We start from the raw sequence: 22091 nt of genomic DNA, 5'->3' as shown, positions 1-22091 counted from the left end.
AGTGACAGCAGATCTTTATTTTTTTCAGAATGATCAACGAACTGATCAAAACAATGACATCGCGCTACAAGTCTGAAGCTCTCTGTCCAAACTCAAGAGGTGCTGCTGCGTTGTCGGCTTTCCTGGAATACATCACTAAGTGGGAGGAGTGCACCGTCAACGGGGTTGGCTTCATCAGCAAGACAACGACTGTCGGCTTTACAGTGACATTGTCTGGAGTGTTGCGACTTTTGGAGTATTTTACCAAAGAAGTTGGATTTAAGTACTTAATGACAGCCAAGTTAAGCCAGGATCCAGTTGAAAACTTGTTCGGGGTTGTACGGCAGTTATCAGGGTGTAGTGACCATCCTACCTGAGCAGTTCTTGATAACTGTTAACTGCCTCAGCTTTTACAGCCTGGCCAGGCATGTTGATGGTGCCAGTGTTGAGCCACTAGTCCTCACAGCGCTACTTGACACAGGAAACACAGACCTGTCAAATTCCACAACCATGGAAGACACAATTGACAGCTATATTTCAAGGGGGACCTTGATTCCCTAGAGGATGCTGCCAGCCAGAAAGGCAACGGTGTTCCCAGTGAGCACAAAAGTCTAGTTCAAAAAAGAAGTGACTCGCGCCTTATCTACCACATGGCAGGATATGTCACCAGAAAATTTGTGAAAAAAACTGGATGTGATGCATGTCGCACTCTTTTGCTTGTGAGCAATGCAGAGGGGAGGTCAGATCTGCACTCTGGTTTTACCAGCTTCGCTGACGCAGGTGGACTGCTGTATCCACCTAAAGAGCTCTATGAGTTCATTAACTACTTAGAGAGTGCCTTTACGGGCTGCTTCAGCATGAATCAATTACATGCTGACAGCATTCTGGATGTGCTGTCACTGCTCAGGACCAGAACAAAAACAATTGGATGCACATTCCATGAAGGCGAAGTAAAGTGCAAGGTTGTGAAGTTTTATATTGTAACACGGCTCCACTTCCTGATTAAGGGCCTAAACAAATCAAATGATGAAAGGCGTCAAAGGATGAAGCACCTAAAAGTGCGCAGGTGTCTGTGACACTGACAAGCAGTACTGCTGGTTGCTTTCGCGAAATAAATGTTGACATATTTTGCATTTGAGTTGCACTTGCCATCAGTGGTTTATAATATACATCATTCCAGTCCAATTATACATGGCTTGCACGTGACGTCACATCCGCCTGCTCGTTGACCCGGCGACCATGCTTGTGACCCAGTCACTCAGTCTTCGTTCAGTGCTGTGCTGCCGCGGATGCTTTCAAATTCGTGGCACCGGCACCGTTCACAGCTCTTCTTCATCCGATTTGCGCCTGCTATGGCGCCGCATGAACCTTTAAACGCGGGTTATTACTCTGAACTCATCGGCAGTATTCGCCTTCGTTACGAAGACAAGTTGAAACTGTGCGATGATATCGATCCATACACGCTGCGGCCCGGAGTGGACACAAGTGCCGATGTGAGTGGCTTCCCCGAGATTTCGCACAGCGACATCGTCACGTATCTTGTGTTTTCCGCGAACTTTGTGACTTTGGAAAACATGAAAGCGTACAAAGCTTTGGAGTCCCACAATTATTTTACAAGCGGCTGGGTGAAGCACCTTTCTGCCAAGGAATTCCAGGACGGCAAAGTTGTCCTGCTCGGCGAGGTAAGCATTACGAATCCATTTGATGATTGCAAACCTTGTTAATCTGTATGAGCAAAGCTGTGACGAATGGTCCGTACGCCGTTAGCGCTAAGCGCTCTGTGCGGCGCATCTGAAGCGCGACATTCGGTTATGTATGTACGTGAGCACGTGAAGGGCCGCAAAGCGTGAAAGGAGGCGGAAAAACCTTATCGGTTCCAAAAAACAAACAGAAAAACGGAACTTGAGGTAAATCTAGGTGATCAGAATACTTTGCTTCGTGATGACCTCGGTGGCTCGCTCGAGGACCCGGCGTTGAACAGCCAAGTCCGAGCTGGGCAGCGCAGTCTCACAGATTAAAAGAACCGAGTTGCAGCTCCCATTATGTGCCTTTGTTTTTATTTTGCACAGTCTGAATGGCATTGCAAATGAGCAGGTTCAGACAGACAAGTTCGTGCACCGCAACTCTGAAAAAAAAAACGGCTCAAATGTTTTGTTCTAAGACGACATCCCTAGGCAAAGTGCAACTGAACCGCAGCAACTTTGAAACGATAGGTCAGTAAAGCCGACGTTTTTTCTCGTTGTCTTCGCAGGTGAACCACTCACAGAGGCTGGGGCACAAACCTCTCCAAGTGTGGATTTTGTGCAAGAAGGATGGCGCTGTGATCACTGCGCACTGCACATGTATGGCTGGAGCAGGGGAAGCATGCTCCCATGTTGGAGCCTCTTTGTTTGCAGTTGAGACCGGCATCAAAATGATGAAGTCAAGATGTTGCACCCAGAAGGATAATATGTGGCTGCCCGCTTATGTCGAAAAAGTACAATATAAGCGACTCAAGGACATAAACTTCACATCATCTAAAGGGAAAAAGCGGCAGCTTGATAGCAATTCCTTTGAGGCAGGTCCAGTCAAGGAGCGGGCTCATGTCCCGCCACTTTCAGAGCAGGAGCGTACTAAGCTTTACGGCTCAATTCAGGATGCCGGCATTGTTCCTTCAATTTTTTCAGTCCTCCCCGGATATGATGGACACTTTCAAAATCCTGTACCGATGCATGATGCCTGTTTGAGAAACCTCTACTCCGAAGAAATGTTGGCGCATGATTTGGATGTTTTGGTTAAAAAAGCCAATGATGTCATGCCATCAATAATTATAAGTGAAGAGACCGTAAAGGCCGTTGAAGCTTTGACAAGGCAACAGAGCAGCTCGTCTAATTGGTTTTTGTACCGAGCGGGCAGGGTGACTGCTTCTGTAATGAAAAGGGTGTGCCACACAAGCATTGATAACCCTAGCATATCACTGCTAAAACTGATATGCTATCCTGAAAAGCAGTCGCTGAAGACGCGTGCCATCACATGGGGAGTGGAAACTGAGCCCCGTGCCTTCAGGGCATACCAAACCAGTGAAGCCGAGAAGCACGACATGTTCAAGTGCTCCAAGTCGGGGCTGCACCTGAGTACAAGATATCCGTTTGTTGGAGCAACACCAGACGGTCTTGTTTGTTGCGCATGCTGTGGGAAGGGTGTTGTTGAACTTAAGTGCCCATTTTCGATCAGGGAAGTGAAGGACGTTACAGAGATGGCTACTGCAGGTTCCTGCCTGGAAACTGTCAATGGTGTAGTCCAGCTACGGCGACAACACGGATATTTCTACCAAGTGCAGACACAAATGGCTGTATGTGATGTTCAGTGGTGTGACTTCGTGGTGTGGACAGCTAATTTGATGCACGTGGAGAGAATACAGAAAGACAGGCACTTTTGTGAGAAAATTCTGGCTGCTGGAAGAAAATTCTTCATTCATGCAATCCTGCCCGAGCTTTTCAGCACCTACTTAACCAGGCAGCATGCTGGTCCAGTGGTAAACTCTCCCAGTGATGTCTACTGTTTTTGCCGTGGACCAGAAACTGGAAAGATGGTTGCTTGCGACAACGCATCCCGCCACTACAAATGGTTCCACTTTTCATGCGTGGCACTCAAGCGAGCACCAAAAACTACACTGTGGTTTTGTCCAGAGTGCAAAGAACCCAAAGGCTAAGCAACCTGTAACACAACTTGGACAGTTGCCTCATGTTTCAACCTTGGAAGTGCGTCTTGAGGCTGGAACACACGTGGCCCATATGGGACACGCTGAAATCTGGCGTTGAGAAATGACAATGCCGTCAGCGGATTCTGAGTTTGCTTTATTCAGACATGCAGGAGCAGGACTCAGAATCACTTATCCACTGAGGCCGAAGCCTGCTGTCCAGTGCTTTATTCAGACATGCTGAAGCAGGATTCACAATCACTCATCCACTGAGGCTGAAGCCTGCTGTCCAGTGGCATCCTTTGGTGCAGCAACAATTGATGCACACAAGTTAGATAGCACACAACACACAGTTACAATTTTGTCGAGTGGTGCGACTTCATCTCCTGGCCGGCACACAACGTAATCGATTGGCACGACAGACTTCAGAAAAATAAACTTATTCCTAATGAGTCCAATTACTCTTTCCACGTGTATTCGCACGTTTGCGAGCTTTCTTGTGCTCTGCACATCTTCTACTGAAAGTTGTTTCTTTCCCCTGGTAAACGCTGGCACGTGAAGCTTTGCACAGTAGAAACCAACGCTTTCGCTGATGTTAAAACCCCTGTCTGCGAGTACAACGTCTCCAGGCACCAAGTTGTCCAAAAACCCACAGTGTTCGGTGATATGTTTGTCACTTGCCCTGCCTCCCCAACCTTCGGATATATATGTAACAACACCTTGTGGAGCAATCCCAATCAGGAACTTGGCTGTATTGCTACCTTTATACTGGGACCATGTTTCACATCTTGGAAGATACGATGATGGCCTTTCTATCTTGATTTCGAAGCAATCGATGATGACTGCTACATTCGCACCAAACGAGTCGTAGAATGCCTGTGGCATTGTCTTTTGCAAAGCATCTCGTGTGGGCCCGATTATTTCATCTTTAAGTCTGCAATACGCCACGTGCAGCCACTTGTCGAAAATGCGCGATACTGTAGCCTCTGAAATATTGAACCGAAATGCAAGGTCAGCGTTTTGCAGATTTACTTTTAGCTTCATCATGAACAGAACGAATTCTTGAAATTTTGTGAGCTTATTGTTGACATTGTGTGAAATGAAGCTTGCTAGTGCTTCGCACACAGCAAATAAAACAGCAAAGTTTGGCATCCCAGTGTACAGTCGCACCTTTGCTTCACAACTTTTCAGTGAGTCTTCAGTCACCTCGAGCTGCTCTTTCTCTTTCTGCAATTTGTACAGATGTTCATTCAGCACTACAGAATGCTGCTCCAGTGCCTGTATGTCTTGCATGGTCATGTCGGTTTGAACAGCGATTCTTCTATAAAAAAAAATAAGTTTATAAGCTCGTAAACTAGAGTGGCAGCCAGCGAAACTGCATGCTGGCTAGGCATCACAAGCACTAGGTAAGCGGACCGACACACCAAATGCCTTGGAATGCATCGTAAGCAAAAACAAATGACCATGCATTACTATGAAAAAAAAAATGCCTACTGACCTGTCTCATTTTCATCGGCGCTGACTTCCTCGGCTTGCGGTGGCTGTGGGGAATCGGGACAGGCACGCGGCGACGCCTCCGATGCCACTGCTGTCGCTTCAACATCGGCCCGTAGCTTGTGAGCGAGTCTTTTTGCTCTGCGATCGTGCCGCGCGGAATCAGCATGCCTGGTCCCGTGGCCGAGACTGAGAGACGGGGCCCAGTCTGGATTTGTCTCGTCGAACAGGTTGGACGGTTCTCCTGCGGACGCAAAGCTGTTTTCAAAGCGTTCCACGTAGTCGTGTTGGCTTTTTTTCTATAAAACGGAGATACTACATACAGTGGGCTCACCTTTTATGAAATGCACACCGCAGACTCGCACATTGGGGCTTTCGTGGTTGAAATTAGCACGTTTTATGCGTGCTAACCACAAGCTGCGGCGCTTCGCACTCAGAGTCTTGGTTCGCTCGCACTGGTTTTCGATCACTTTCGGCAGAGAGAAAAACCTCGCGCTAGTTGGCCTTTTCTTTCTCCCTGTAACGTCGCTGCGATTGGAGCAGCCCACAACGGCGCAGTTGACCATGCTGAGACTGCAACGCTTACGCACACGCGGAAAACAACACGAGCTGGCACTACCGCGACCACTCCAGTGCGCACGAAGCGGCGGTGGGTCATGAATATGGCGGCCGCGTATCCCAGCATTCCTGTTGATGACGTCGGTGCAAGCCATGTATTGGCATGTTTCACGGCATTTTATTGCCATAACCAAAAATGTATTCATCCTTGTGCAACACCAGGAAAATATTTTGCTTGTACAACAGAACTTTGGTCAGTGATAGCCTGCCTGCTCACAACGACAAGGTTCAGAGAGAAGTAAACTGAGCGCTGAGTGGTGTTCGAATCCCAGTCTTGCACTCAGCTGTTGCGATTTGCGTACGCGGGGGCCCTTGAGCGCTCCGACTTTGTAACATTTCTCGACTCTGCGATTCCAGACTTTCATTTGGAATCGCGCCCGAACGCATTCCTGCGCTTTATTTTTGTGCGCGTCCATGCATTCCGCGTAAATCTATTTCGTTCTCGCGCTGACAGCATGCTTTCGCGATTCCACTGCCTAATACACATCGTCTGGTTAAGGACTTTTTTTTATTACCTTTGCATGACGACGGATATTTCATCAGTATTCGAAGAACAAAAGTTATGGTAGACTCCGTGTAAGCTGCCAGGCCAGACATACACGCGAACTTGTGGAGTTCGCGGCAGTTGCAACTCGCCTGACGCGCACACGGAGGGGACGGTTAAGCGACTACAAGCATTCTGAAACACCTCGGGGCCTATCTTGTGCCGTACTGCGCCAATGACCCCTGTTTGAATAAAAAGAATCAACCCGTACAGCCAAGACGCCGCAGAAGGGGCCGCAGCGCACAGCTTGCGCCGCGTCTGCCGGCGCGCCCAGCCAATCCACTTCGATCACAGCGCCCTCTATTCTCTCAACAGCCAGCGCCTCGCTTTGAGCGCCTCGTTCGTCTCACTCAGATCTTTCTAGTACACTCTAGTTGCGCTACCTAGGCACTTCATCGCTAAACTGAGCACTCCCTCGCTGGCGCCCGTCGCACTTCCCCTTCCAGACACCATACTTCAAGGATGTAATAATTTTGTCATTTGTCTACGTTTTGAGTATTTATAATTTATCCATTGCCTGAGCAAAGATGCCGAAAAGCATGGAGGAAAAAAGGAAAAGAGGAGAGGCTGCTACGTCACATTTTTTTGAAGCCGGAAGCGAGGGCTCCGCCATGACACTTGGCCGTTTTCTCAGCCAATGGCATGCGAGCGCCGCGAAGATCAACGCGAGCGGCGCGAGCAGGCGATTTCGCGCGGCGCCAGGCTGTCGGCAGCTGTCAGACACGGCGGAAAGTGAGACTTCTGCTCCCATTGACAACAAAGATGCTGCGATGCCCAGCTGCTGTGTTCCTGGGTGTCGGTCGCGCACGCCAGGACAAGAACCGGGCGTCACTTTCCACACGTAAGTATACTGCATTTTGTTTTCGTATATAATTGACTGCGTAATGAGTAAAATGCATGCTCGCAGAACATAACGCACGACACGGCGTGAACGTGGTATTCGTACCGCCCCGGCATTATTATTGGTGGCTCTTTGCCCGAGTGCAGTGAATAGTATTGTTTTCAAACAGGTTTGCCAAAGATCCAGAGCGAAGGAGGCAGTGGACTGAGGCCGTTAGACCAGGCCAAAGAGACTGGGAGCCAGCAAAATGGACCTGCGTATGTTCAAAACATTTCCTGCCCAAGCACTTCGATCGGATGTCGCCGCTCGTAGTTCGTATACGTGCGGATGCCTTCCCCCTTCAGGTGAGGAACCACCTTCTATACATTCTCAAGAGATTGGAAAGAAATGCTCTTATTGACAAGGTGCTTTATTATAACTTGACTGCATAAGCATGCGTTCAATATGATGTTTTAGGTGTTCGTGCAAGAAATAGAACGATTTGTGAATAAATGGCTTTAGCTAGACGTTATGATCGAGTAGCGCGGCTACAGTACTCCCGCACTGATAAAAAGTAATTGCGTCATTATACTCCTAAACTGGCTGCGGTTTATATATAATGGCTCTGGTGAAATTCTGCTTACTGTACATGATAATTTATTTATTTATTAGCTTACGCACTCCATCATTAGAAGAAAATAAAAAAAAGAGAGCATCGAGCACACCACAGTTTTCCTTGGGGCATCATTTCTATTTAATTATTACTTGTAGTGTGCAAATGTTTGCGCCTAGCAGTAGGCGGTGCATTTTTTGTTGTCATCTCGGCCATAGCACCTGGGAAGTGTCACTGAGAGAGCACTGTAATTCCTTAAAACTATAGTTCGTTTACAAAGGAAATCACAAAGAAGTTCAATAAGGCATAGAGCACCGTACGTATTTGCTCGCGTGATTTGAGCACGTTTTTTCTTTAATTAGGGCTCCAAAAAGAGGGTGCGCAATTTACGCGCAAGCGAGTTATCCAAACACGTCCTAAAAAAAGGTTGGCACCCCTCGCCCCATGGCAACAAGGTTGACACGTCCCCCCCCCCCCCTTCCCCACGCTATAGCTCCCCGCTGGGTGGCATGACATGACGTAACGTGCTTAGCTCAAAGCAATAAACGCACAAAGATTCAATCGCGAAGTCAGCCGTGGGAGGAGATAACGGGCAATAAAACGGGGCCCTTGCGTGTGGCCCGACTGACTAGCGGAAAACCGTATAGCAAACGGTACGGTAGAGTTTTGGATTCGGGCGCGCGCGCAACTGTTCGTCCGGGACAGCGACTGCCAGCGCGAGCAAGCCGGGTAAACGGCACAGTTCGCACCCGCGTACATGCTGGTGGGTCTGGCTCAGCATAGTGCGCAAAACGTGCGAGTAGTTTTTTTTTTTTTATCGGGTTAAAAGTTTGAAACTTTTTGGGGTGCACAATCTATGTGCGGGCGCAAATTACACGAGTAAATACGGTAAATGTCATACACATAAGGAAAAGGGGAAACATGAGACAAAGAAAAAAAGACAAAACACAGGCAGAAAGCTTGGCCAAATGTTTAGGGGAATCCCGTTTTCTTTTGCGAAGTTTCTGTGGAAACAATTTATAGCTTTCCTTTAGCCGCATAGCTGCGCTTGGGTGGATGCCAATGAGTATAATTAGCTCCCTTATTATACAGATACGGCAGTTCTGCATATATAATTCCTCATACACATACCATACACACTTCATGGGGTATAGCTGGGTGAGCCTGAGGAGACACCCCACTCTCCCTTCTCAAAAATATGGTAGACCTGCTGTACTAACAATGCATTTCTCTGCTGATGCTTTCTTAAGAAATGGGTGCGCTCTCGCCCACTGGCTGTGTTCCATATTGACAGTCTCAGATTGGTACATCTGTCTGTTGAATTACATGCATCTTTTTAGCTAAGGCTGGCGTCCCACTGCGAGCATGTGATGCACCTCATTATTCATTTACAGCAGGAACCCCTTTCACAGCAGCCAGGCGATGGCACAACTGTTGCTGCCACTGCTCAGTATGGCACCCAGCAAGCACTAACACAAAGTCACACATCTCCAGCGTCTCCACTGCAACAGGTATTTTCAAACAGCGCTGTTTTGTGACTACTACAGCTATTCAAAGCATCACAGTGGCTGTGTATATGTTGGAGTAGGAGCTACAAACACTGCTTCCTGGCACGGGCTCACCAGAAGATTTATCCGAATCCCATGACACACTAGTCATCATATTTCTTAACCCTTCAGACAGCACTCAAAACAGTCTTAAAGTGTGATGCTCCACCTCCATCTTTCACTAGCTGCTTAAAGCTGAACACCTTGTATGCTTGGTACATGATGTATGCGTTAACAGACAAGGAGGGCAATATCATTAGCAATATGGATAAGATATCAAATAGCCAAAGAGACACAAATCTATGCAGTAGCCAATGCAATCAGAACGTTAATGAGAGAACCCGCAGCGCACAGCAATGGGACATCCCGTAGCAGTAAGAGAAGAGGAAGTAACGGAAGCCTTAGTAGGAATGAAAAGCGGGAAAGCAGCTGGTGAGGATCAGGTAACAGCAGATTTGTTGAAGGAGGGAGGGGAGATTGTGCTAGTAGAACTAGCCATCCTATATATGCAATGCCTTGTGACCTCGAGAGTACCAGGAGCTTGGAAGAATGCTAACATTATCTTTATAAAGGAGACGTCAAGGACTTGAAGAATTACAGACCGATCAGCTTACTGTTCATTGCCTACTAAGTATTTGCTAAGGTAATCGCTAATAGTCAGGACAACCTTAGGCTTTAATCAACCAAATAATTAGGCAGGCTTTCGTAAAAGATACTCAACAATAGATCATGTTCACGCTATCAGTGAGTGATAGAGGAATGCACAGATTATAACCGACCCCAATATATGGCCTTCATTGATTACGAGAAAGCATTTAACTCTGGAAATCTCGACTGTCATGCAGGCACTGCAGAATCAGCGTGTGGAAGAGTGTTATGTGAAAATATTGGAGGATATTTATAACGATTGCACGCCTACCATAGTTCTCCATATAGTCAGCAATAAAATTCCAATAAGGAAGGGTGTCAGGCAGGGAGACACGATCTCGCCAATGCTATTCACTGCCTGTTTACAGGTGGTATTCCGCGGCCTGAAATGGGAACATTTGGGGATAAGAGTTAATGGAGAATACCTGAGTAATTTGCGATTCGCTGATGACATTGCCTTGCTAAGCCACTCAGGACAAGAACTGCAAAGCATGATCAATGAGTTAGACAGGCAGAGCAGAATGGTGGCGCTAAAAAATAATATGCAGAAAACCAAAGTAGAAACAGCAGTTCGCAATTGGTAGCGAGGTGCTGGAAGTAGTAAGAGAATATGCCTACTTAGGGCAGGTAGTGACCGCTAATACAGATCATGAAAGGGAAATAACTAGAAGAATAAGAATGGGTGGAGCGCATATGGCAGGTTCTCCCAGATCATGAATGGCAGTTTACCATTATTCCTCAAGAGAAAAGTCTACGACAGCTGTATATTACCAGTACTCATCTATGGGGCAGAAATGTGGAGGCTAATAAAGAGGGTTCAGCTTAAGTTAAGGACAACACAGTGAGCTATGGAAAGGAAAATGACAGGTGTAACGTTAAGAAACCAGAAGTAGGCAGAGTGGATGAGGGAACAAACGTGGGTTAATGACATCCTAGTTGAAATCAAGAGGAAGAAGTGGGCTTGGGCAGGGCACGTAATGCAAAGGCAAGATAACCGCTGGTCCTTAAGGGTAACAGAATGGATTCCAAGAGAAGGCAAGCGTAGCAGGGGGCGGCAGGAAGTTAGGTGGGCGGGTGAGATTAAGGAGTTTGCGGGAATGCGGTGGCCGCAGCTGGCAAATGACAGGGTTAATTGGAGACATGGGAGAGGCCTTCACCCTTCAGTGGGCGGAGGCAGGCTGATGATGACGATGACATTCCTCCAGAATTTTTTTTTACAGGCACCTATGGATGTCGCTGAAAGCCAGGAGACTTTGGCAGGCCCATCACAACAGGTATTTTACAATATGCCATTTTGTGACTGCATCAATTTGAAGAACAACAGTGTCTGCGTTTATGTCGCAGCACGAGCGACCAAAAACAGATTTCTGTAACAGAATGCATCCTGGCACTAGCTCAGAGGAAGTTTTCTCTGAATCGCCTCAACACATTAGTCATTTTTTATAATCCATTTGACAGAACTGAGAACACAGCCTAGCAGTGTGATGCTTTTCTATTTTTCAGTAGTTGCTTAGAACTGAATACATCTTATGCTTTGGTAGAAGCATATTTCTCAAGAATAAAATTTTTTTTCACAGGCACCAATGGATGTCACTGAAAGCCAGGAAACTTTTCCAGGCCCATCACAACAGGTATGTTACGATATACCATTTTGTGACAGCAACTGGTAGAAGATTGACAGTGTCTGAGTTTATCTCGCAGCACGAGTCACAAAACGGGTGAATTTTTATGTAAAAGAAAGCTTCCTGGCGCAGGCTCAGAGAAAATTTTGACCAAGCCACCTCAGCACACCAGTCATATCTTTATTCCTTCAGACATAACTCATAACGGTCTAGTAGTGTGATGCTTCTCCACTTTTCACTAGGTGCTTAAAACTGAACGCTTGTTATGTCTCGGCACACACACATTTCTCCTGAACAGGGCCATCTCAAGCCTTTCAACTTACACCAGTAAGTTTCATATCGTCCTGTGTGGTTTCCATCCAGGTTTATTCACTGCATGAGGTAGGATGTCGTTGCAATTCTGCAATGTAAAGTGCAATAGAACCTGCAGTTGTTTGTCAGGCCCCGTGCTTACCGGAGACAGTAGCAGAGTGCAGTAGGTTCTGCAAAGATCGTTCATATAGGATGGTACCTTTTTGTGGAACCACATAAGCACATTAGTAACTGCCACAATATTCTTTCATGTGCCTTCATTGCTTATGTTCGTTACACAAATCAATATAGTCATCTCGTCAGAGTTCCACTACAAATAATCTGTCATTATCAAGAAATATTTGGCTAAGCAAGACATACTCCACCAGGTCAGTGATATCTTTTCTACAAAATTTTCTCACGTTATTCCAAACTGGTTTTACTGATTTTGGACAAGGTCATTGACAGCTATGTAGAAAGTATTCGGTGCCAACTGGCATGCGTGCTACATGAAAAATTTGTACTGTCATGTTTTCTTCTTTTTCAGTTGTTCCTTGTATAAGTTTTCATGAAATACTTCTTATATGGGTACACGCCAACCTCTTTAACGTCAGTTCCAGTGGGCATTCAGAAAAGGAGATTGCACGACACAAAATTTAATGCAATAATTTTTAAAGCTGTATGTATTCACGCTTCTACACAGTTATGCTATTAACCCTGCTTTACTTCTGCAACACTTTGAGCGTATAATAAAAATAAAATGTGTAGACATATAACATTACCTTAACATGCTAGGTGATATGAGTTTAACAATGTGCGAGCGTTTTTCTTTTGCAGTGACATCGAAAGGCATTGAGTACATATGCACTGAAGCTGTTGCGTGGCCCAGTAGTGGGCATGCCGAGAAATTTTGTGATTAGCTTCATGTCCTGCTTTCCTTCTTATGCCTTGATGCATGGCAGAGGAGAACAGGGCAACAGGCATTCTAAGGTGGGCTGCATTACAAAACAGTTTATCTTATGCAGGAACTTACGACTTTGACAACCGCCCCAGCCTCTGTTGCGACGCCACGAAGGAGGAGGCCAGCAATGGTAAATGGACCTGTCAAATGTGCCTATTTCTGAAGCAGAATTCAACACCATGAATGTCAAATGCTTGTGCATATGCCAAGAGCGTATTTGATAGTGTGAGTGGCCCATCCACAGCATGCATTATTAGCATAATCTTTAACACAGCATGTGCAGGCACCCAGACTGTGTGAATGGACTCAGCTTGATTTCGCCGTGGCAATTTTTACTAATATCTACTAACTGATCTGCATGGTATATTGTATGCAATGATGAATCAATAAACCAATGAATTTTTAAGTGTGTGAGTGGCCTGCATATCAAGCTGAGGAGCACAATATGGAATCTTCTTCTTGAACACCTCTCCATCTACCAGAGGAGAATCGGTGAGTCACAGCTTCATTTATTGATCTATTCAAGTACCCTAAGGGTCCACTAGGGGCATTACATAGGGGGAGATGGGGGGACTCAAAGCGGAAAAAAATTGTTTCAAAAACAAAAAAAGCAGCGTAGGTACGGCACTCAGGTGCAAGTCGAGAAACATCATCGCCAAGTAAATATTCTTACGAAAATTCACAAAGAAAAAATAAACAGCAGGTGCGAATTAGTCATCTGAGAAATCAAATTTTGTTACTGAAAGTGTGAGGAATCCATATAAGAAAGTGATCCTGACTGAAATAACAAAGACTCTGTTATCATGGCAATCCTGGAAGGTAAATCATTGCATTCTTTCATCATTAAGGTTACAAGTGAATTTTTGTACTTTTCCATCTGGACAAAAACAAGGTTACCCTTGTAGGCATTACCGGCTTGATGCGAGGTGAGGTGCTGGTAAAATATGTGACAGGGCAAATGATCTGTTGCTATGGTACAATGTGCGAGAAAAAGATGGTCAAGTGAATTTTCTGTGCGCTGTGAGTGATGGCATGCTGAGCATTTCCATCAGAGGTGAAACACTTTGATATTAAAGTAGGACGAGAAGATTAACTGAGCTCCTTCATTCTTCTTTTAATGGAACATTCAGAGTGCTTTGTTTTTTATATGTGCACACTGTTGTAACTGTGGTATGCAAGGCTTGGGTGTGCATTGTTCTAATGATGCATTGCATTTTCTATCTCTCTTCATAGGAGGACACACCCGAAAAACCTTACTTGAGAGCAAGGGCTGCATGGTTTTCTGCAATGCATGCTCAGTCAAGAAAAAGCATAAAAAGGCTGCAGCAAACAAGGCGGAGACTGCAAAAGAAAAATGCGGAACTAAAATCTGTTCTGTCAGCTTTAACTACGTAGAATATCCTCCTGACAGAGCAAGTGTCTGTTTTAGATGGCCTGGGTAAAGTAAATAAGCACCTACTTGAAAGACAAGTCGGAAAGCATGGTGGAATTGGCACTCCAAAGCAGTACTCCCCTGAACTGAGAACTTTTGCCTTAACTTTAAATTTCTATTCCCCACGAGCCTATCAGTATGTCAGGAAAGTTTTTGACACGTGCCTCCCACATCCCAGAACTCTGCGAAAATGGTATGAGACTGTTGATGGCCAGGCAGGACTTTCAACAGAAGCTTTCAATGCACTAGAAATGAAGTGTGCTGAAACAGCAAGCAAGGGGCACCGAACAGTTTGCAGACTCATGGTTGATGAAATGGCTATTCGGCAAAACATCCACTGGAACAAACGCAACTTTGAAGGGTTTGTTGACTTTGGCAGTGGCATTGACAGCGACTCTTTGCCACAAGCAAAGGCTGCATTCGTTATAATGGCTGTGGCTATTAATGGGCGATGGAAGTTGCCCCTTGGGTACTTCCTAGTTGATGGCCTAATTGGAACACAGAGGGCTAACCTTGTCACCCAGTGCCTTCATAAGGCCCATGATGCTGGAGCTATGGTTGCTTCACTCACTTGTGACGGGGCGCCCGCAAATCTGGCTATGTTGCAAGAGCTTAGGTGTGATTTCCAACATGTGGGAGACCTAAAAACAACTTTTCAACACCCAGCTACCCTGGAACCAGTAGCAGCTTTTTTGGATCCCTGCCATATGCTAAAACTTGTGAGGAATGCACTGGCACACAAGAGGTACTTTATTGACCACCAAGGAAGGACAGTGTCATGGGAGCATATTGAGCGGCTGCATACTGTGCAGCAGAAAGAAGGCCTACATTTGGCTAACAAGTTGCGCAGAGCTCATATTGAGTGGCAGCGGCAGTCCATGAAAGTTAGACTTGCTGCCCAAGTAATGAGCACTTCTGTTGCGACAGCACTAGCCGAGTGCAGGGAACTTGACCTGGAAGGTTTTTTCTGGCACACAGGCAACAGAGAATTTTTTGTTGAAAATTAATGAGACATTTGATGCCCTAAATTCTAGAAGCCCATATCAGAAAGGTTGGAAGAAACCTATAAATGAAAAGAACATTGAAGCTTTCGAAGGCATGTTCAAAACCACAACCCATTACCTCTCTTCCTTGAAGGAGTCTGCAAATGGAAGACGAATGATTGAAACAAACCGAAAGACATGTTTCTTAGGTTTTATCATCTGCATGCAAAGCCTGATTAGTCTTTTTCATTTTCTTGTCACTGAAAAACGAGTGCTGAAGTACATTCTGGCCCACAAAATTTGCCAGGACCATTTGGAACTGTTTTTTGGCCTGATTCGAGCACATGGCGGGCATAATGACAACCCTACTACACAGCAGTTTCGTGCTGCCTGCAAAAAAGTGATTGTTCAAAGTGAACTGGCTGATGTATCAACAGGCAACTGTCTGAGCCTGGACAGCATCTCCATATTGTCATGCAGCAGTGCAACAGTTATTTCTTCTCAGGTCTTGAATATATCTGCACCAAGGAGGCAACTTCTAGACAGTGATGCTGTTCAGCAGTCTCAGGTAACAGCTGCAGACCATGACTACATCATAGCTCCAGGCTACATCAGTGAATGTGGAGGCCGAATTGTGGCTTACATGGCAGGTTATGTAGCTCATAAATTGGCTGCAAAGCTGACTTGTGAGCACTGCACAAGTGCACTACTCACAACAGAACGAGGAAACATTTACTAATTAAGAGGAAAAGCAGAGGAGGGCTGAAATACCCACCAGAAAGTGTACTGAAGATCTGTCAAAAATCGGAGGCGGTGATCAGGACGGCAGTGCGCCTGAACAAATAGGCATCAAGAACACTACTCACTGATCTTCTCCACAAGGTTCTTTACGCATTCCACGGTAGAGAGCTCTTCAATGAACTTCATGAGCACATGTTCGACAACTCTCCACTCGACAATCATTACATACACCTTGTCAGAAGTGTTGCAGAAAATTACATCAACATGCGCTTGTTTCATGTTGGCAAGCAGGCAACCGAGAGCCTGCACACTGCTCAGTTCCGGCAGATGTTTAAAAAAATAACTCAATTCAATGGGGCAGTGACTGATGCGACAGTGAGAATTCAAAAATCAGACTTGGTTTTCGTCAGCACATGTCTTAATTTACCGTAGAGTATGAATGCAACCAGCCCATAGGGGTCCCATGCTTCATGTTGACATTCATGTCTGACTTTGTCAGAATAAAATTCTATTCAAACGGCCGCTCACAGCTTAGAGTACATTACAACCTGTCATACTGAGTATTGAAAATAGCTTTTTAATGTGAATGCGTCATGTACACCACCGACTTAGGCTCATGCTTGATGGCAGTCACTGTCAGTTTTTTCAGGAGTAATCAGGGTTTTGATTTAGCTTGATTGCTACTGAATCAACCAGAAATTACCTGCTTCCTAAAATCAGATTTTCGTCTTTTGTGGTAAATGAACAATACGCACATTTTAAAAAAGAAGTCAGTTAAGTAAAATCAGTACATGTCCAGAGCGCAAATGCTAGTTCTTGTTCATGAATCTATATGCTTTAGATTCACAGATGGACATGTACTATTGGTCACTGATGTTCAAGAATAGGGGCTGCCGTTAGCGGTCTCCCAGAGCTTTCTTTACAGCGTGCCTGCACTACTGTCCTTTAGGGTACAGGGTGACTGAAGTATCTCGTATTTTGTAAAAAATATGGAGTGCATGTTTTTCATACTATAGAAGCCAGAATAATCAAGAGAGTAATTAGTGTACCATACTTACAATTTTAGTTCTAGATATTCAACACAACTGAAGGTGATTTTGGCCTTTCAAAGTAATAGTGTCAAAAGGGGGTGATCATCCCACTGCACGCAGCAACAGAGTAAGCACTAGCATATAAGTTTTGCAACAAATTCATGTTCTTAAATGATGAAAACATTTTTCCACATGCACTTGGTACATTCATGCATACCGAGGACAACCTTATCATTCTACCAGCCGCAATTTGTACATTATAATAAACATTCTTTAGCTGTCATCATGCCTTAGTTGTGCACAGCTCAAATGCCTGACTTATGTGCAGACTATGTTGGTTGGCTCGTGGTTTTGACAAATATAAAACAGCATGTGCACACAAGTACCACATAGTACACAACAAACAGAACAAAAAATTGGACAGAAAACTATGCTATTTCTATACTGTTTCAGGCTAGGCAGATAAGAGTCAAATACAACAATGCAACAATAGAAACAGTGTCAGCAGGGTGCTCTCTTTCTTTACATATATTACAGAAAGGAATACATGAAGCAGAAGGGAGGAAAATGATTCACTTTTTCCACTAGCTGCGACAACTGTTACCAATTTTTCAAGTCACTTCCATGCAGTGCTCCAATTACTTTGCATTTGCATCGCTTAAATTTTATCAACTTTGTGATGCAGAAACAACTACCGAGAAATGAAAGCTTTCACACAATTTGGCAAGATCGGTCCACAAATATTTTTCTGTCTTAAAGCCCCCATTTACTGCCTTCCTATATATGTTTTACTCTCTCTGTTAGAATGGTTCATGGTTGCAAAGTGATCTAATTCAGTTGTGCATTTCTTCTTCTGGTCTTTTTTGTTGAATCCTTTTTATGTGTGTTCTCCTTCCATGTGTTATCACTTTTGTTAAAATATTTTGCTTGCTTCAGGTAGCAAGCTATGTTTTGTAATAAGTGTTATACTGTATCAAACCTTTTTAAAGCTCATATTTTGATTGTCCAATAAAATACAAATTTTGGACTTCAATAATCCGTTTAATCAGCTGAATGCAAGAAAGTGCAACTCGGCGAGGTGGTCGCGAGGGTCGACTCGGCATCTCGGTAAACGGTAAGTTGCGAGGTACACTCAATCTTACAGAGGCATGGCCTTACACTTCACCACCCCTAAGCGCAAATGTTTTAAACCTAACACTGCGCCTCCTAAACCCGGCTATGTGTCCTTACGCTCGCACAACAGCACTTGATCGAGACAGCAGCGCGGGTCCGTCGATCCACTGGGTCCATATCGGAGAAAACTTGCACGCAGTTGACATATCGCTCGCACAGCGTACAGTAAACATATGGTACGCTTCAGACTGCTTCGCGTATCGCTTTGCTGACGGATACCATCGCATGCGGCGCGGCTTCCTTGGCACTGCACGCTTCGGTGAGCACACCGCGGCTCACGCATATCGGTCGCCATCAGTTGTGACCGTCATGCATAGGGGAATGTAGACGCAACGGGTATGCTTACAAGGACACGGTCTGGACGAGTTTGTATTTATTCGTGGTTAAAACAGCGCGGGAAAAATACGCAAAAATGAAGGAACACGCAGAACACGTATTCACACACAAAACAATTAAGCGCCGACTCGCACTTTTTCTTCCCGCGCTGCTGTAACCATAAACCAGCGTGTCACCGTCGTCTATCGCTTTATGAGCCGTCGGCACTGTCAAATTCTCCTTGGAACAAGGCTAGCAGCGTTGAGGGACGCAACCGCACAAAGCCGAAAGAGAATAGCGCCAAGCCAAGCCTTTTCAGAGAAAGCTGTCGCGGACTTCCAAAACAACCACTTTCGTCAAGACGGCATCCTGAACTAAGCGCACAGCAATGAAGACCAGCACCGACTACAGGCCTCTTGAACTTTGTGCCTCCCGCGGACCACAACAATTGAATAAAAATGCGAATTTCCAACTCTACTCGACCGGTCTGCCGACATGGGTGATGCGTGAAGCAGACGACGCCGCTGCGCCCAACGCTGCTATTGGCTGCGCCATCGGCCAACAAATCCCAGTAGGCCTTGCAAAACCACGTGACTTCCTGCACGTTTTTTGTCATGCGGCTTGGATAGCGAGGGCCTCTCCTATGGTTTCCTTCCTCCGTGACCCATGGATTATAGATTGGCTTGGCGTCATTTGTGATTTGTGGATCGCGGTCGTGCGGGCGCGGGCGTTTTGCATCGCTTGCTTGTTTGGTCGGCCTCTGGATGCTCTGGACGTGTGGTGTGGCACATTCGTTGTGAAAGGACGCTTGTGTGGTTTGTGTGCTCGCACTTGTGTAGTGCATGTGCCTTCGAAGGCGCTCCAGAAAAATGAAAGTCTTTTCGAAGCTTTCTCAGGAAAATCTTGTCGTAATTGACCGTATGAAAATACGCTTTCATTTCGCGTAATTTATGGGTTGTTCGAGTGGCCATATGCGCGCTCATCCGTTCCGAACTTTCGTCTTGATTTGCGCAGAGTATAGGCAAGTTAGTAATGTGAATTCTTTACAACGTGTGGCAATGGTCAGAAATAGGATCAGGCACGATGGTTCTGCAGTCCCCGAGGCATCCGTCGGTCGAAGCGAGCAGCGGTCCCATACGTACAGGGTCGTCCACCCTGAACACGCGAGTGCGTGGCTGCACTCTCTGGAGGGCCACTGCGTCCGACACGGCCATTCATCGCAGTCGAGTGGCGCAGAAGTTGGACCTGGGCGTGGCGCTTCGCGTCATCTGCCACTTCGCTTCGATGCGCGGCCGTGTCGGACGCAGTGGCCCTCCACAGAGCGCAACCAAGCGCTCGCGTAACGACAAGAGAAGAAGGCTGCTAGTGGCACGTCGACAGGACCAGATGGTATTCCGATTATGTTAATAAAGAAGTTAGGACCAAAATCCAAGCAAACATTAATAGAGTTAGTGAACAAAATGATAGTGGATGAATGGCGATCAAGCAGAATGAACTTGATATATAGGGGGAAAGGGGACAAAGCTGACATAAGCAAATACCGTCCCATAACAGTGAAGTGTGGTTTATAAAGTGATGATGCAGATTATAAAGGGCAGACTGCAGGCTTGGATGGAGAACGAGCGGGTGCTAGGGGAGCTACACAATGGGTTCCGGAAACAGAGGAGGTTGGAGCTAGGACAATGTTTTCATTGACGCATTATATAGAGATTGCTGAAAAGGAACACAGGCCCCAATGGCTAGCATTTCTGGATATCAGGCGAGCCTACGGCAACGTTATTCAAGATGATTTGTGGGAAACAATGGGCACATCCTATGGCGATCAAGTAGAATGAACACGATATATAAGGGAAAGGGGTACAAAGCTGACATAAGCAAATACCGTCCTTCAGAAACGCACTGCGTCGAGTCTCGGTTAGCCTGAGCAGCTGTCTGTGGAAGGTATTTAGCAATAAAGAGGGAGCATGCCTGGAGCATGCGAAGATGCGGTACGCGCGCGCTTCTTCGCTGTTATCGCGGTGGCCGCATTAAAAATCCCATAGAATCATCGCTGTATTGGAATCTATAAATTCTGTATTTTAAGGTGCAGGCGACAAGAATAAAGCGGATGGCAGAAACAAAATTGTCGGAGCGAACCCACGCAAGCGCATTTCATACAGCGCTGTTTGTGCAGTCTGCCGCGGCATAGTTTCGTTTTGGTGCTGTCGTTCGTGCTAGCGTCAGAGCGTCGATGTAACAAACAACAGACGCAAAAAAAATCACATGGTCTGTAGGTGTGCTCGCGTTGGCCTGGGTGCTTCCAGAAGTCGCCGAACGCAGCGGCGAACAAGTGCCTATATAGAGTACGTGTACAGTATCGCCTTTTCTGGCCGGCGTCGCCATTACGCGCGCATTGAACGAATTCCGGGACGGTGTAAACTACCATCGTGAGATGACTTTCGCGACGTACGACAAGGGAATTATGCAACAATTGCATTATGTAACAGATATAGGCGATCGAGTTTCAGTTGAAGGGGCTTCTGTGGCAGCTGGACTATCTGGCTCATACGAATAAAAAAAAACGTACCGGGAAAAACGCAGCAACCGCGAACGTAACAGCGGGTTCTACTAGATGTTTGTTTTGCAAAGGGAAAAATTAATCCTGCCTCTTTTCATTGCGAGGGCTAGAAGCGCCAGATGCGGAATTCCATCTTATATTGATATCACCGTTTCGCTGTGCCGCATGCAAGCACTATGATCAGTGCGTTTAGTGGTAAAACCTTTTATGCGCGATCATTCCTCAAACACACGCTCACACAGTGAATTCTCCTTGTTTCGTGCTCACTTTTATAGCTCAAACTTTCGGTCAATCTATTGGAACTGAATTACAAGCGCCAAGAGTAAACGCGTGTGTGCGGCGGTGGTTTTGTAGTCGTGCTCCCTTTGAGCAGTCTCATATATAAATTTGTCGCTATATTAAACTTTTGAGATTTTCGACAGGTCTTTTGAAGATGAAGACAATATATCCAACGGTCATTACGTTTAGGGACAAAATTGTCGGAGCGAACCCACGCAAGCGCATTTCATACATCGCTGTTTGTGCAGTCTGCCGCGGCATAGTTTCGTTTTGGTGCTGTCGTTCGCGCTAGCGTCAGAGCGTCGATGTAACAAACAACAGACGCACAAAAAATCACATGGTCTGTAGGTGTGCTGGCGTTGGCCTGGGTGCTTCCAGAAGTCGCCGAACGCAGCGGCGAACAAGTGCCTATATAGAGTACGTGTATAGTATCGCTTTTTCTGGCCGGCGTCGCCATTACGCGCGCATTGAACGAATTATATGGAGCATATGGAGCTTGTGACCTCCTGTGTGCCAGCGTCAGAAGCCTTTCAGAAACCCTTTCGTTGTTTGTCTTGACTGTTTTTATTCATTCTTGGTCCCACGTCGTGGCAGGAACAAGAGCGCAGCTGGGGAGAGAAACTGCACTTCGAAAGCACCGTGTGACAGGGGTAGTAGATGAGTGGTTCTCCACGATGGCCACATGCAGCGCGCTGCATTGCCATGCTTCATCGGTCAGGACAGGTAAGCTGTACGGCCGTTGCGTATGCTTATATTACCGGCAG

The 22091-nt window shown here is 46.0% G+C and overlaps 1 protein-coding gene and 1 long non-coding RNA gene across 3 annotated transcripts; one reads left to right on the top strand and one right to left on the bottom strand.

Moving 5' to 3' along the window:
* Nucleotides 1-8250: 8250 nt before the first annotated feature.
* Nucleotides 8251-13222, top strand: LOC144096746 (uncharacterized). The gene is made up of 4 exons (XM_077629602.1): nt 8251-9258; nt 11163-11216; nt 11520-11573; nt 12881-13222. Exons 1-4 carry the CDS (start codon nt 9118-9120, stop codon nt 12977-12979), a joined length of 348 nt encoding a protein of 115 aa, XP_077485728.1. The 5' UTR covers nt 8251-9117; the 3' UTR covers nt 12980-13222.
* On the bottom strand, nt 11177-21278 carry LOC144096748 (uncharacterized). Of its 2 annotated transcripts, none has more exons than XR_013306841.1 (3): nt 17031-21278; nt 12889-16065; nt 11177-11964 (listed from the first exon to the last, which is right to left on the bottom strand). It is a non-coding gene; the product is annotated as an uncharacterized LOC144096748 (long non-coding RNA). The 2 variants fall into 2 exon arrangements; XR_013306842.1 differs by having other exon boundaries at nt 16007-16065.
* Between the last annotated feature and the right edge of the window lie 813 nt (nt 21279-22091).

This window comes from Amblyomma americanum, chromosome 7 (assembly GCF_052857255.1).
Source record: "Amblyomma americanum isolate KBUSLIRL-KWMA chromosome 7, ASM5285725v1, whole genome shotgun sequence".
In the NCBI taxonomy this organism is placed as follows: domain Eukaryota; kingdom Metazoa; phylum Arthropoda; class Arachnida; order Ixodida; family Ixodidae; genus Amblyomma; species Amblyomma americanum.
The sequence above is the reverse complement of the archived record's forward strand: the minus strand, read 5'-3'. Positions and strand labels throughout refer to the sequence as shown.

Bases quoted from the DNA above. Each gene is read 5' to 3' on its own strand.
- LOC144096746 (XM_077629602.1), top strand. From the start codon at position 9,118: ATGCACCTCATTATTCATTTACAGCAGGAACCCCTTTCACAGCAGCCA. The intron at 9,259-11,162 runs GTATTTTCAAAC...TTTTTTTTACAG, and splicing joins CAGCGTCTCCACTGCAACAG to GCACCTATGGATGTCGCTGA. The intron at 11,217-11,519 runs GTATTTTACAAT...TTTTTTTCACAG, and splicing joins TGGCAGGCCCATCACAACAG to GCACCAATGGATGTCACTGA.